The 16,250-nt window shown below is 50.1% G+C and overlaps 2 protein-coding genes across 2 annotated transcripts; one reads left to right on the top strand and one right to left on the bottom strand.

Annotated features, from left to right (window-relative positions):
- Window positions 1-5,180: 5,180 nt before the first annotated feature.
- Window positions 5,181-6,725, top strand: PpBr36_11163 (uncharacterized protein; the record flags this gene model as incomplete). The annotated part of the gene is made up of 4 exons (XM_029898265.1): window positions 5,181-5,501; window positions 5,539-5,944; window positions 6,015-6,316; window positions 6,369-6,725. The coding sequence occupies 4 exons, from the start codon at window positions 5,181-5,183 to the stop codon at window positions 6,723-6,725; spliced, it is 1,386 nt and encodes a 461-aa protein (XP_029743366.1).
- Window positions 6,726-10,679: 3,954 nt separating this feature from the next.
- PpBr36_11162 (uncharacterized protein) lies at window positions 10,680-12,563 on the bottom strand (the record flags this gene model as incomplete). The annotated part of the gene is made up of 2 exons (XM_029898264.1): window positions 10,680-12,154; window positions 12,221-12,563. The coding sequence occupies 2 exons, from the start codon at window positions 12,561-12,563 to the stop codon at window positions 10,680-10,682; spliced, it is 1,818 nt and encodes a 605-aa protein (XP_029743367.1).
- Window positions 12,564-16,250: the final 3,687 nt, after the last annotated feature.

Genomic DNA, 16,250 nt, shown 5'->3' with positions numbered 1-16,250 from the left:
ATCGTTTCCCAAGCGTTGTGGGCTGTCCAGACACGTGAAGTGCTTGGCCGGCGATGTAAACGATCTCCCGGTGCGTAGGGGGGAAGCCTAAAGCCTCCTGGGCTAAAATCCACGCCTCCAAGCCGTCCTCCTGGGTCACACTAAGCTTCTGTAGGGTTGCGGTAAACTCTCGTTGCGATCTAACACCACGCATGCGATCTTGGAGGGTAGCTCTGGGAACACCCCATTTTCGGGCTGCTACGCGGATACTCGACCCCTGCTCCACTTCGGCGATAGCTTCAAAAACATCGTTTTCGGAATAACGTTTCATAGATGCAGATATATTAATCAAAGAAAAAAGCATGGTTCTAAGTATAGAATTGGGATTATAAGGTGCGAACGCGTGCATCGCGTTAAAAACGCGGTATGAAAATTCAGGTGGCCGGAATGCGGGGGTGGCTGGAATACAGGGGTGTTGACTTTACCAGGAAGTATGGCCTTATTAATAAAACTATGCTTGCAAGCCGCCCTCCTCCCTCCGCCCCAAACGGACTTTGAACGAGTCAGGCGAAATCCACAACCATAAGGCGCGTTCCTGCAAAACGGTCCGCTATGTTTCAGCTAATTAGGGCAACTGGCCCAGAAACTTTAGGTTTAAACACTTTGCCAGCTGTGATATTGGCCCCATTGTAGCTCGCTTAAACACACAACGCAATGCAGGAGGCCTGCCCTGCTGCACCCTGATATACCTTCTCGAGCTTCTCAAGTCACAAATGGCAGCCACAGCCCGTGTATGCTCCCACTTGTACCACTACCAAGAGGTAAGCAGCGGATGCGTTCCTGTTGGCGCACATGTTCCTCTGCCTGATGATTCTCGTTTATGCAGGAAGCCAACCATTTGCGGGCAGGGGGAAAACATGTTACGAACCACCCTGAGCAAAGCATCCAGAGCCATGAAGCAAACAAGATAGAAAGACGGCAATAGGTACTAGAGTGGAGTTGTGGAAGATGCTACCGAACATGTCACTTGACGACGGTGTTCGCCTAGAAATTAGAGCCAGCGGAGATGGTAGTCTTTGGGTTATTGAACTCACTCTATGGTACTCAACCCATTACTTACATGCTCATAGGTATAGCGTAGGTATCTCGCCACCGAGAGCTATTTACACATGGGGCCCTGTGCAGTACATAGGTAAATTAGTTAATTTTGGCGTTGCAATTGAAGTTGGGAATGGTGTGGTACGGGAAAAGTGGCCAGGGTCCTGATGAACCACGTTGGAAGGTATCGCAGCCGCTGTGCAAAATGGTATGGGGCAGCGCGGTTGCTCCTTCACTTTTCGCCACCTGTCAAAGCGCTGCTATGGGAGGCTACGGAGTTGCAACTGTGTTCGGAGTGGTTCTCTCGACCGATTCGCTCTCGGCCACTCGCTTCGGCCGTCTTTGCCGCTTTCAACCGTTCCTTTATTAGCGTGGTTCGAGGAAGTGATGAAGAGTGTGTGGTCTGCATGCAGACCGCATTTTATCACATCGCTTATTTACCTGAAGGTTTTCTAGAAATGGACATCGCGTACTGAAACAGCATTTCTATTTTAGGCAACCATTGTGAGTGCAGAGGGAGAGTTCCAGGGGGAGTGATGAAAAGGCGAACAAAGAGTGTGGTGGTTTAGAGGGGAAGCCCAGAGAATGGAGAGGGTGTGGTTTAGACTCCTTTCACCACACTCCATTGATCACTCTTTATCATCACTCCCTCTATGAATGTCTGGTAGGACCGGCAATCAGTATGTTATCCAACTCAATGGCGATGTAAACTCCTTGATCATTGGTGAAGATTCCACAGTTAGAACGGATGGCTGTCTGTCGTGTGTCTGCCAAGGTGGTGCAGATTTCGCTGCAGCAAACAACAAGCTGTAAGAGCCGGGTGCGAAGCTCTTTCCTATTCTGCGACTCCAATTTTGGGTCACATTGTCTTCCAACGAAACTTGCTTGGCATATCGTTGGGAGGGATAGTTGGTGCATCGACAGATTTGTTCCCTTCCTATTTGCGCCAGTTAGCCGCATTTATGCACGCAAATACACAACCTCACGGATACAGTTTCCGCTGTCCCCAACTAAGCTGAAAGGCTGCATTTACAATGTGTTTGGATATCCATCACGTTGCTTGGACTTCCCATCCAAGAGTTGGTGAATGCAGCCCCGCATAATTTGCTGCGCCTCTTCCCCGAAATGCGCCGTTATCCAATGAAGAGCAACGATCACAGCTGATTGATTGGTTGCGATTATATGTGCGCCAATAGGAACTTATCCGCTGTTTGCCAAAACAGAAGCTTCCTGGATTTTGGTACCTAGTCAAGTCTTGCCTATGGTCGGGAAAGTCAGGCTGAAACTAAAAGGAAAACCACGAGTATCAAAGCTTGGCCTTTTATGAAGCAACACCGGGTGACCAACGTGCATATGACAGATACCTAGCTGTGACAATTATAAAATAAAAAGCTATGTGACGAATATATAAGAGGCAAGCAGCGGATGGGCTCCTAATTTATTGGTGTGGTATTTCGTTATAATTAACTAGTTATGCTTTTCGCAATGTGAGATGTTTACAAAGGCAACCGATAACTAATATCGCGTTAAAACAGCTAGATTTTTGTTGCAGTGTTCCACGTCAGCTGCAAGGATTCCGGTCGGTAGTATTTCCTTGGTCTGCATTCGGGCAGCATCTTATCACAGAACGAGTAATTACAAGCGTGAGAAACATGATAATTATATGCGCCAGTAAGAATTCATCCGCCACTTGCATCTCGTAACCGGTTGGCTTTCCGACTTGTAACCAGCTGCGGATCGGGTTGGCCGAGGATTGGCAACCGCAGAATTCTGCAAGACCCTTGCAGTTCTTCGCCAATGGTGGGGTAGGGGGGTTGCCAGGGGCCGAAATTGTGAGTAATTCTAATGCACATGTTGGTTTTGCTGTTCAAGCTTGAGTTACTGCCCAAACACTCCATAGGGAAAATGTTTATAAATTCCCAATACTCTGCTGTTCGTCTCTTAACTTCCGTTGTTATCAGCTCAGGTGCGAAAATGTCTTCTTCCAAAGCAGCTTCAAACGCGCTAAAAGTTATCGGAAAGGTTACACTATCACAAGTCACGAAGAACAGTGGTCAGCAATGGAGTCAAGCCGCTCAAACTGGTACAACGACTGCAAAGCAATACGTGAGTTGTACACAATTTGCGAGTGGTTGAAATAAAGGTAATTATTTACGCGCTAACTTCGATCCATCGTTTGCTCAGTATCCTGAAATTGACTCCATTCAATTCAAGCAAGTTCGACCCCACTGAAGCCCACTCTATCTTCGTAAGTAAGCTAATTTGTAGTCTTCCAGGGGGTCCAAAGCACACCAGTCGCATAACGTGCCAGAACATACAAACGTCCTGAGCGTCGCCTTTTACGCAGGCAAGGTTAGAAAAGTATCAGGACATCTTCACGAGGATGGCAGTATAGATTTTTCTAGAGGAAAAGGTGCAAAGGGAGGCACGAAGCATGCATCTCAGGAAAGCTTCCAAACTGGCCTGTCCTGGCAGATGGAGGGCGACCAAGCCCAATGGTGGGATGGTGTCGAATGGAAAAATGGGGAGTGGAGCGATGAACATGGGCTTTGGACCGCGTACCACGAAGGTTCATGGTATTCTTGGAGCTAAGGGCATATAAACGATTACAAGAGGTAGGGTGCAGATATTTTCCACCGATCAATTTTAAGGTGCATGGCTGCGTGCGGTTTTTGAAAATCCACTGAATTGACGTTCTCCCTTCCTCCTCAATCATTGTTACTACCTCGACTGTCTCTATCATAGTAAGCAGAGTGTTGATTCATGGGCAGATATGCGAGTAGGTAGATCACGTGTGTAACCACGTGATCTCATGACACGTAAAAGAATCTTCAACCGATTCTGACGAACATGTAGATAGCTAGAAGACAGAGACTAGATTACCGTTCAATTTTGTTATATTGTTTTTTACCGATCGCAGCGATCATACGATTCCTATCAACACAGAGAGCGTTAACACGGCAGCAAGGCCAATTATTCGAGCGAATAAACATTGATAACCATGGGGCAGAAGCTGAACTACCAGTTGTTTCCTTCGCCACAAGCCAGAATCTGGCTGATTTTGTTCATGGCTTAAGGAAGCTACAGGGAAATTGACCAAGTTAGAGTCGTGTTACGAACGAGTTAGAGCAACCCTTGCACCACAAAGAAAAAGCTTTGACAATGAGACCTCTGGCTCATTACGTCCCTATTCCACACTATATGCACGCATCCGCAGGGACCAACTGCATGGCCGTAACGAATCGGTTGGTGGCTTGAAAAGCTATGTAGGGAAAAATTACGTTGTTAGTGTGTGGTGGTTGACAAAGGTCAGGGGAAGACAACTAAAATGTGAAAGCCTAGAGATAAAGACAATTCAATCTATAGATAAAGTACGCAGTGCTTTTGTAGTCTATTGGTGAGTTAGCTGGCAAACTCTACGAGAATAAAGCTAATTTGACGTCCAAAGTGACAACACACCCGTCTACAAGTCCACAAAGAATAGTGCTCTGTCTCGAGCTAGCAGGGGTGTATGTCCCGTCCCCAATTATTGGAACCCCCGAACGCAGTACGTAAGCAAGTAGGCATTTGCAGAAGCAGTTTGCATGGGTAACCTCCCGGACTCTGGCGACCGGGTTACTCTGTCAGGCCAACACTTGGGGATATGCTACGTCAGATGACCAAACGCGTTGGAGACGCGACACGCAGAGTCTTGCGCGTGCCTTGCTTGGCGATGCTTATGGTAAACTCCGCACGGAGTTCCATACGAGGGTTGGGGAAGCTTGGGCACCCTGGGCAGGTATCTTTTAACTGGGGCCTTACAACGATTTCTCAAGTTACTAAGCCGCCCCGCTAGCGCGCTACCTGCCTAGGCTTACTAAACCTACCTATGAGACCTCCGTACAATTCCACATAGCCCCACATAATTCAAATGGAACCCGATCTCCAGAATTATTTAAATAGAACTTGCAGCCTACAGACTTGCAGCGAATTTCGCAAAACTTCCACATTATCCCACTTTAAACTACTTCTATTTTTACCACGAATAAGCGTTTTCACCTACGCATTCGGCGCGTCTCGATCCCTTCCCAACTAATCATCTTTCCAGTATCAAGGAAGACTGAATGTTCGCGGGCAAAATTTCTGCTCTTTATCACGTCTTTCGAATAGGCGCAGTTGCATCGCATCGCATCTCTCGTAGCCAAGCCTTACGCCCATCGAATACATCGTCGGGTTCAGTCCCGATACTCTGTCCCAGTCGCGCCGCATCTGGCTACGCAATGTCGTCCCAGAAAAGTTCGCCAATACCGCCCAGTGTATTCCCGAAAAAAGGGTTTGAAATCATTGATTCGTCCATACCGGTTGAAGAGGAAAACCTCCCCTTATACAATCCTAGATTTTTCTATCCCGTCCGCTTGGGCGAAGTTTTCGACGATCGCTATCAGGTCGTCGCGAAGCTGGGTTTTGGCGCCTCGTCTACAGTATGGCTCAGTCACGATCTCATGTATGCTCCCTTTTGTAATCACTTCCCTTCGCGTTTCTTCGCTGACGTACAAGTTCGTTAGCGAACGACGATATGTCACACTCAAAATCTTCGTCAATAGCATCCCTCGCAACCCAGAGCTAAAGGTTTTGCAGCATCTCAAAAGCGTCGAGTCTGAGCATAATGGCCGTGAATTTATGCGGCTGCTGGAGACCTGCTTTCAATTGCAAGGTCCTGGGGGAACACATGATGTTTTCGTCCTTCGTCCATTGGGCCCAAGCGTCCAAGCTCTACAAAACCGCCAGCCGAATCGCGTGCTCTATGAGGAACTCGCTACCTCCACTGCCCAATGCGCCCTAATCGCACTCAATTTCTTGCACGAGGAGGCAAAAGTGATCCACACCGGTAAGAGCAAATCTGGCCTCTAGGCTTTGGCGCCTGAAACAAAATACTAAAATTCCAATCATCGATCAAGACCTCCATTCTGGAAACCTACTGCTCGGGATATCCGACGAATCACGTCTGGCTGAGTACGAACAGAAGGAGATGGAGAAACCTACGCCACGAAAAATCCTCGCGGATCGTGTGATTCACGTTTCCCAGGATTCCTCCAATGTTGGTCAAGTTCCGCATCTTTGTGACTTTGGCCATTCTCGCATCTGCACCAATGGGCAACTGCAGCGAGGGCGTGCAATGCCTATCCAATACCGCACGCCGGAAATGTTATTGGATATGCCTTGGGATTATTCGGTTGATTTATGGGCACTTGCGCTAACGGTATGCTGTTAGTACCTATTTGCTTGTGTTTCTTTAGCTAACTCCGTTTTAGATATGGGATTTGCTGGAGCCTAAACCCTTATTTCAAATCTACAATCCCGCAGACAATGACCTTAACGAGGCGTTACATCTTGCCCACATGGTAGCACTAATGGGTCCCCCGCCATTGGAGTTCTTAAAGAGGAGTGCGACCTCGGCAAAATATTGGGATGAAGATGGAAAATGGAAAGGGGCTGTCCCGATCCCGCCGCCGACAAGCCTTGAGTCCCGTTTTACGCTATTTGATGGGCAGCACAAGACACTGTTCCTTGACTTCATTCGGACATTGCTCAAATGGGAGCCACAGCAACGAGCTTCAAGTGGAGATGCGTATATGCATCCATGGCTAGCTCAAGTTTGTGGAAAATAAGATGGTTCTTCGGCTTAATTGAAACAGTCCTGGCCTGGTTTTCGGTAAAACCAAATAAGATTTCTGCGTTTCCCAATCTCACTATGGTCCAATCTCCCAAACCATGCAGGAGGCCTATTGCATGCAAGCAAATCCAAATCATACGTGTATTGCCTGGTATTGGATGGCCTTGTCGCCGAACCACCCAAATTGCACTGGCTGTTAATCCAGACGATACGTCGGGCCTGTCAGATACAGAGTTGCACTGGGCTGGAAAGAAGCACAGGAATCAAAACCGTTGTGGCAGCCAAAGCAATCCGCAAGTTAAGTCGGACCCCCTGAACTCGTGTATATCAATATGGAATAGGGAGCAATTAGACAAAGGTTTCATTAATGAAGCATTTGCTTCGTGGTAAAACGGTTGCCCCAACGTGGATGTACAGTACCCTGCGCAGGACAGGACCCTGGCCAATTTTCCACCCAGCTTCATCCTTCCTCTTCAACACGTAGTTTTTCCACCACCAATTATGGAATCGACAAATCGTGAAGCGCAAATCATTCTTGCGTTAAACGAGCTTCGATCCAGCAAAAAATAAGCATTCGAGGAGCGTCGTCAATCTATAATGTACCTCGATCAACCCTCCAAGTCAGAATGAACGGCGTTCAATCTTTGGCCGACCGTCGACCTAGCAATCAGAAATTGACGAAAAGCGAAGAGGAGGTGATTGTGCAATATATTTTGGATCGGGACTTTCGAGGGTTTCCGCCTCAGATTGCTGATGTGGCTGCAATGGCCGACAATATCCTCGCTGCGCGGGACGCGCGACCGGTCGGAACTCGTTGGGCAGATCGTTTCGCCCAGCGACGTACAGAAATAAAGACGCGTTTCTCTCGCGCCTACGACTTCCAAAGGGATCTTTGCGAAGATCCTGACGCGTTGAACGCGTGGTTTGGATTGGTGGCTAATATAAAGGCTAAATACGGTATCCAGGACTGCGACATCTACAACTTCGACGAAACCGGCTTTATGATGGGCTAGATTTGTGGTGGGATGGTTAGGGTTTTAATTCGCGCTTTATTTTATTTTAAGCTTATTTGCTAATGGTTTTGTCGTACAAATAAAATAGAAAAAACAAACGGGGAAAATAAAACCGTGAAAAAGAAAAAAGAAAAAAAAAAAGAAAAATATTAGTAGGTGTCACGGCCAGGCATACATTGGAGAACCTCAGTGTATTAGGCGCTATCGACGAAAATTCTAAACTGAAGAGAAGAGAGAAATTACAATCGACGACGCGCTCAAGAGACGCGCTTAAATCCGGAGGTAGTGGATCCTTGTCCGATCCCTGGCTCGGTGTGGAGCCGAGTCGTGATTCTGAGGGTAGGTCTAGGGGCCTGATCCTCACAGCCGGCGGCTGGACGGGCGCCGCCACGTGGCCGAAAGGGCTGCCAAAGCAATGGCGGTCGCTGCCCACCTCAAAGGCCTTGGGGCAGTAAGATACGGACTGCCTGCGGCTGCACTTCGCAAGGCAGCGGTGGCATGCGTGGGCTCCTCGGCCACCTACGCAGCCGAGGAATGGTACAACCCAGCGCACAAACAAAAAGGACTCCTTAAAGCACTGAATAAACCGCTGGTCTTAGCGGCACGGGCCATCCTCCCGGCGTATAAAACCACCCCCTCGTCCACTGTTCTCAGGGACGCAGGATTACCCTCGGCCCGCGTCGCGCTGGCCCACACCCGCCTGAAATACGGCGCCCGACTGAGGCTCGCGGACAAGGGGCACCCCCTTGTCAGCCGCCTGCGTGAAACACCTCGTGCCCGCAACCCAGGCCAGCCGGCCACGACCCTGCAAATGGCTGCACAACTCCTCCCGCGGATCCGGAGATTAGAGTTGCGCGCACCTCGCAATGCCCCGGATTCTCCCACTGACCCCACCGGAGGAGTCCCAAAAGAGGAAGCGGCCCGCCGCTTTATCGAATGGCTGGACATGGTATCACCTGGCGATATCGTGGTATATACGGACGGTTCGGAAAAACACGAAAATAACTGCGTCCAAATAGGGTACGGATGGGCCGTTTTTAGGGCGGGCCTGGAATTTGCTGCAGGCTCCGCATCTATTACGCCGGAAAGCCACGTTTTCGACGCCGAGGCGATTGGCGCCCTAAAAGCGCTACAGGCGGCAGCCAGGGCCCAGCCAGGCGCCCGGATCTGGATTTGTGTGGACAGCACCTCGGTTATTTGGGGTCTTAGAGGCGACGCGCCGCATTCGTCCCGATGGGCCTTTCTGGAGTTCCATAACCTTGTCGATTTACTCCGAAAACATGGTAGCGAGGTTCGGGTCCGTTGGTGCCCTGGGCACCAGGGAATCCCGGGAAACGACCGGGCTGACGAGCTGGCCAAGGCCGGCTCCGCCGGACCGCCGGACCCAGACCGAGGGCTCAGCAAACCACATATAGCGGTGCAGGCACGGTCCTCAGAGCCATTCTTTCGAATATAGAGAAGGACTGGTGGCGTTAAGAACTCTGTGAACGGTCCCCCGCATATAGGGAATGGGAACTCCAATACACACCGAGAAAGGAGCCCGAGGAACTGCGTTTGCCAAGACCCCTGCTGGGCCATTATTTGGCCATAAGGACCAGCCATGGCGATTTTAAAGCCTACCATAACCCTTTTAACCACCAGGATGCAAACACATCGTGTGCCTGGTGCTGGAAGCGGACCTCTCCTGAGCACCCGGTGCACTGCCGCTATTCGCGGGCGGTGTGGAGAAACTGGCCGTGGCCTGATAACGACCGGCCGGCCGGGCCGCCAGACCGCGCCCAACGCCGCAAATTCTTCCAGACAAGCTTCGGGCAACCGAAAAGCTTTGAGGCGTTTTCGATAGCCACCAACTACTTCAGCGCCCGCCCCAGAGCGGCCCGCCAGCGCCCCGCGCGCCACGAACGCACTTTACGCCTAGGGACACCGATCGTAAGCGACTCAAACTCGGACGAGGAATAGACTTATTGCCTTCTCACCCATACTCTACGGCACCAGCCGTCAGACGAACCCTCCGTCCACCCTAGGCACGGGGTCGCGTCAATGAACTAACCCCCTTAGCAGGACCGGGCCCGAACCCGGTCAGGCACGATCCGCCTCTGCCCCCTCTGCCGTCCTCTGTGTAAATAGAGAAGATAGAACGCGCGCCGAGATACCCCTCGGGAGGTTGCTAACGGCCGGCTAACAAGCCGGGCCGGGCCCGGCGTTAAATAATTATAATACTACTGCTGCTACTACTACTACTACTACTACTACTACTACTACTACTACTATTGTGTTCTGTCGCTGGCCTGTTCGCCTTGATATACCAAATCAGGTTCTACTTTATGGATTCGGGAGAAAACAGGGATAAATTTCAAAGCAAAGATACCAAGATGCACAATTCCTGACGTGTTTCTGCTTGACTTGTGACTGAAATGCCTCCCAGGCCACGAGAAAGATTACAGGCTCAATCAGCACATGACAGCCTTCCAGACTCGTCAAAATGTCCGCAGTCAGGCACCATATTAATAAGAACATGTGTGGCTTCGTCATGCACCAGGAGCAAAGCCATCGAATGAGAAGACTTTTGCCTCTGCAAGTGTTGGTAGGCCCCATCTCTAAGAAGAATATAAATGAAGCATCTCCAAGACTTGAATGGCCAAAGAGCACTGCCCGACCATTCTGCTCTCGGTGGCACCTGAGTAATCAGCACAACTCTGAAAATCGCGTGGGAATCTCCTGCCTGGTGATCTCAGGGTCCGAATGTCATGAATCATTGTGCGTCCTCTCTTTTATCATGGCCGACCATCCCTTCCACATTACTCAAGTGGCTTGGAAGCCGATTGCAATTTCTGGTGGCGTGCGCCCGACTTCTACGCGCAGCCACCCAATGGAGTAAAATACTGCAAACGAACAGCTGCCGCCGCTGATTTTCTTTACAATCATGAATTGGCATTTTAAGGATTTGCTTGCGTCGTTCCCCATGTTATCTCCACCTGCGTCGTAACGCGTTCGAAGCACAGCAAATTGAAGCGAAGTACATTACTTCCTCGCTCGCAGCTGAGCGTCCGACCCGGCTCAGCGGAAGGTAAGTCGGTAGCTTCCAAAGACAGGATACCCAGCTCGTCACCGCCAACATAACGCGATATTTTTATTCGACCGACGCTGATTTCTGTGAGATCGATATGCAGCGACAGAAGCCCAAGCTGGAGGTTGAGCAACGGCAGGCTGTAATTGAAAATGACGACCTCGTACGGCAAATCGTTTTCCTTTACCTGCAGCGTCGCGCCTGGTGAGTTAGTTGTTCCAACGCCGGCTACAAATCCGGTATTATTGCATGGTCCATCCGAAGTTGATATTCCCACATCGGGGTATGGATTGCTCTGTGCTTTTGCGAATACTAATTCTGCAGAAGTTGTGCTCCCTGTTGGCGCCTTGACTGTGCTTGCATCAACGTAAGCGGGTGCGTTCGTCTTCGCAGTGCTGTTAGGACGGATTGTTTCCATAGATGTTGAGCTTGACCCCGATGCTATGGAAAGCAGCGTTGCCGTCGACGGGCCAGATATGAGCGAAAGAGCTGGGCTTTCGGCTACTTGCACTTTCGCCCCCGCACCAAGCGTCTTCAGCTCATCCCGAACCTGCCGTAATGCGCGTGCAAGATCCTTTGCCTTGCTATGCGTCAAGCGTACCCCGTCTGGGACTGTCCATTTGGAGTAAAGCTTCCCGTGGCAAGCCGAGAGTGACCAGTGCCCAAGCCGGCTGATGAGAGCGTGGCAGAGGAAGCAGGCCGACTTGCTGCAGCCAATCGCCCTGGGTGCAGGCGAAAGATTCCGAGATAGGTAGTGCATCACGAGCTGCACCTCTGCATGGACATGCAGCTTCCGCCCGCCCGCCGGATCTCTGCAGGTGTCGGGCATTGCATCGCACCTCGCCACTATGACGCTCGAAAATAGGGGCTGGTAACTCTGGCGCCGTGCCAGCTTTGCAAAGTCCTTGCAGACGCCGTAGTAGCGTCCTAGTTTGTCCACCTGCCGAACAGCGGTCCTGCCAGCGAGACCCAAGCCCGCAGGACCGCAACGCCTCAGTTTCTCCTCCAGCTTTCGTGGCGTCTCGGTAGCAGAGGCGTCGTAGGCTGCCAAGACGATGTTTCGGAGCGTCTCTCTTAGATCTTTGCTGTCATGTTTTATCGTATTAAGGCAACGTAGGTGTTCTCGCATCTTCTCCAGCGCATGGAGGGTCGTTGCAAACCGCCTCTGCAGGGTTTCAGTCAGCAGAGCCCAGTCATTGTCGAGACTCTGCAAGGGAGATGCCCTCTTCTCTAGCCGGTGTGGTTTCTTGGCCCAACATGGCCGCGTGCGTTGTAGTATGCGGGTGCCGCACAGGTTAATCACTGTGGCAAAAGCTTCTTCCATAAAGGCCTCGCGATGAATCTCTTTTTGCGCCGCAAAAGGTTCAGTTAAGTCTGATGCATAATTCAGCCACGGACATATCAACTTACTGCTACTGGCATAGTCGGCGAGACTGCTCGCTATCTTCTGAAGCAATTCCACTGTTTCGTTACCAGGACATTTGTTGCTTGCTAGGCGTATAGTCAACTCATTGCGATGTTCTTCGAGGCACACGGCAGAAACCTTATCACCGCCCTCCTCGGTACAAGCTAAAAATGCCAGGTTGTTGGCCAGCTTGAGCTCATCATATGGCGCCAGCGTGTATTCTTGACAGGAATTGTTGAAAGAAGGAAGCCTGTCATACATTTTTCCATCGAACTGGCGCTCGTGGAGATTCTCAGCTAGAAGGTGCAGGGAATTTTGAACCTCGGCAACCCAGTAAGGTTCACCCATTTTGATTGATGAATATCAAATCCAATAGATCTACTACGGTATTTCATTCTGGTGATTGCGTCAAAAAGCAAGTATGGTAGGTGCGGTTCGACAATAAGGTATAGTAGGACCGTGGGAAATCAAGGCCTCAATGCGTGTTGCCGCAAAGGGAATGATTGGGTATCCAGCCGTGATACCATGGCTGGTGAGCCCGCATTGCAGGAAACTTCCAATGAGAAATGCTGCAGATGATGCGGAGAAGTCGGTTTTAGATAACGATAAAGTGCACAGCTTGGGAGAAGCTAATGCAAGACAAAAGGCGGGTAACAGCATGCTCCGTTCTTTTGCCTAAACCGCTAAACCCAACTCGGAATCAAGTGGGAGAAATGCCTGCAGGAGCAGTCCATCAAAGACTGGGATTTCTGTCCTGGTTTTAGCGGCTTTTGTTGCCGCTGGCCAGAAAATATCGTCCGCCTTGCACTATGGATTCTGGCGACAGCTGCTATTCGCCATTGATTCATGGGCTCAATTCTCTGCCCTTCGGTCGCAAATGCAGGCGCCCCAGCGACCCGCCGTCGCCTCTCCGACCATCAGCAACGGACACAACCTTCGCGCCGTACCTTATCGGGGGTTTTTATTGGGCCAACCCCTGATCCTCACATGGGGTGTATTTGCATGGGTGGGTTACAATTTGTGACATGCCAATCTATTGGATGACTGGCACTCGCTGGAGACTCGCCTGGCCCACTCCAGATTAATTGGTGTGAGTATGATCCCGGCTTCGACAGCTTAGCGCTTCTCCGCTCTCGAATCAAAAGAACCATTGTCAAATTTGCAATGCAATAGGCATCACACAGGAACCGCTTCCTATTGGTCTTGGACAAATGAAACCATGCCCTTCCTACACTGCAACCCTACCACACACCTTTCAGCCGACTTTGGCACAACTTAAGCACACATCCACATACAGGGTAGTGCGTATTTACACAAACGTACATGTTTTAATCCAAATTCCAAGACTTTTCAGTCAGCGGCAGCGAAAATGTTTCCGCAAAAAGCGCAGTTTTTGATAGGTCGCGCGGTAAGCTCAAAGATGTTTGCGCAAGTACCCAGTCTACCAAATGAATTTTTTTGTTCTGGTTGGTCCTTAGTGACGAAGCACCAAATCCGAACAGTCCATACCAATGGGGAAAAAAACGACTCCGGTTTGGCTCTTACTTGAGTTCAGGTGTAAGCATCTAAGAATCGATAAACGCCGCGATATAGTTGTATTTTTTCCGCATAGCCAACTCTTTACATATAGGGGCAATTGAGGTGCTTTTGCTGGTTGCACCGACTACCTATATGGACGAGCTGCGTGACGATGGACGCGCCATGGTGCCGACTCACCTGGAGAAAGGATCGATCCTTGTCGTCGTCACTCATCTTTGAAGCTCTTGGAGCGTTATGTGGTTTGTCTCTATGGAGGATTCATTCACTGTTCGAGTAGGTGATTGGTACCTGCTGGCTCACTTCTGCCCGCAGTGTTAGTAGGAAAGCAGGAAAATATAGCAACAAATTTCCCGTGGCAATGCGGATAGAGATAGGAGAGCGAAACAGTGACGGCGCCAGAGAGGCGGGTAGAAACACCTTTATGTATAAGCGCCTCAGATGTCGCAGGACGCATTCCGCAGGCTGCAATATCAGCATTTTTATCATCCGGTGCCGTTAAACTTGACTCAATTGTGAAGTGGAAGGTGCGGGGTTTTAACAGCTGTCTGCAAGCAAAAAGTACTTGGCTGAGTGCCAAGGGTTATGCATGCAAAACGCGAAAACGGTTGATGTAGATAAGCAGCTGGCTATGAATAAATTATGAAGCAAAACTCTTTCTTTCATCCTGTAATTATTATGTTTCCCCCTCTTAACATTGCGGGCAGCCCTTTGATCCCTTGGGATGGGCTTGAGCTGTAATCACCCTTGTGGTTAGCACAAAAATTTCCAGATACCTTAGAAGGCAGCAATGGCCTCTTCTGTGCTCTTTCCGAGGTAATCGTAGGCTCCACTAGCCCACAAAAGTGGTCAACTACCAGCTCAGCTTGCTGTGCCCTGACCAAACATCTACAGCAACCAATCCATCTAGTTCCGTTTTTATGCCATCTCGGATTGGCCCCTGCAGACCTCTACATACCAATAGCGGCTATTGCAGGAGCAACCGGAATTGCTATGGTTGCTGCACCAGCTGTATGCATTCCCACCGGTGGGCAGTTCCCCTATCCTGCATTTTTTGTTTCAGAGGACCAACTTCAAGTATGGTTGATGCTGCATACGACTGGGGCACGCGGGGCAGTTGTCGGCCACTCATGATAACCATTCATTACATCCAAGATCCACTACGCTGCGCTACGTTACTCTTTCCTGCGATTGGAATGGAAAAACAACTGCCAAGCCGTAGGTTGTTGGTTCCGAACGATGGTTTCCGCGCATTTTCATCGTATATTTCTGAAAACCGATTTGCTTATTTGCTTACATGGAGCGCACTGCATTTGGTTTATCCCCTGTCTGTGCAGCGATGAAAAGTGCAGGTCTGGAAGGGAGGGTTGTCGCTGCATTGCGGAATCGGTGTGGAAGAGAAGCAGAGCAATTGTGGTACGTTTGTCGCACAAGACTTCACTTGCGGCATGTGTGCGAATGGAGAGTGCTTTATTGATGTTGCACTCTGACGTGGCGGCAGAATTGCAGTCGCCGGGTAACGATAGAAGTGGGGCCGCCTAACTGGGCAGCTAGCACGAGGCAACAGGCTTGTTCGACGGCGGGGTGCACGGGCCCAACCCTGCGTCCCCACAACCCCCTAGCTTTTACCTTGTCAACGGAGGCACAAGAAATGCAGGAGAGCAAATGGAAAGACCATAGAAAAGGGGCGTCGGAACCAGACCCGAAAGCAAAGATCGAAGAGGCGGGACCTAGTGGTGGTGAGGATCGCCTAAGGATATTGACTTTTATCTCGTTTCTGGATATGCATAAGCTGACAGATGCGCAGGTTCATTCGCGGCGTGGTGGAAATATCGACCTATGCCGGGTTTATTCCCAAAGGCTCGCCGTTTAGCTTCTTTCAGAGGCTCGGCATAATATGGGGACGGTCTTGAAGACAATAGCATTTCAACTTTCCATGCCGGCTACATCGCTGCTAGTACTCGGGATATCAGTTGCCCGGGGATGCTAAATTGCCAGAGGGAATCTATTGGACCAGTGTCATCCTCACGATCCAACACTCCTCCTCACCCGCACTCTATGCCCTCGTATAAAGTGACGACCTAGAAGCCAGTTCAGCTTCGAGCATCCCGCACTTATGACTGTCAGTAAATCCGCTGATGCGGGGTAATAAGGCAGGCTCTGCGGTGTAACCTGCCGTTGTGGATCGCTACCGATGTCAGTGCCACGTCTGGAGAACAACTTTGATTGGCCAATATACCAATGGGAACATATCCTGAGTACAACCTGCAGCCACTCAGTCTCCAGGTGAGGTTGCTTTACAGCAGGGTTGTCAATAAATTCGCTTAATAAATGTAAAAACTATGGGCACGAAAACAGATGGGAAACCCTCAAGAACCTCCAGAGCTGTCAGGACCCGCTCCAACAATACTACCTACAACTTGACACTCAGACAAAGTGGAAGAAGCCGCTGGAACCTCGAGGTTAACCTGCATTCAAATCCGGCAAAAGCTCGAGAGT

This window comes from Pyricularia pennisetigena (genome assembly GCF_004337985.1).
Source record: "Pyricularia pennisetigena strain Br36 chromosome Unknown Pyricularia_pennisetigena_Br36_Scf_16, whole genome shotgun sequence".
NCBI classification, from domain to species: domain Eukaryota; kingdom Fungi; phylum Ascomycota; class Sordariomycetes; order Magnaporthales; family Pyriculariaceae; genus Pyricularia; species Pyricularia pennisetigena.
The sequence above is the reverse complement of the archived record's forward strand: the minus strand, read 5'-3'. Positions and strand labels throughout refer to the sequence as shown.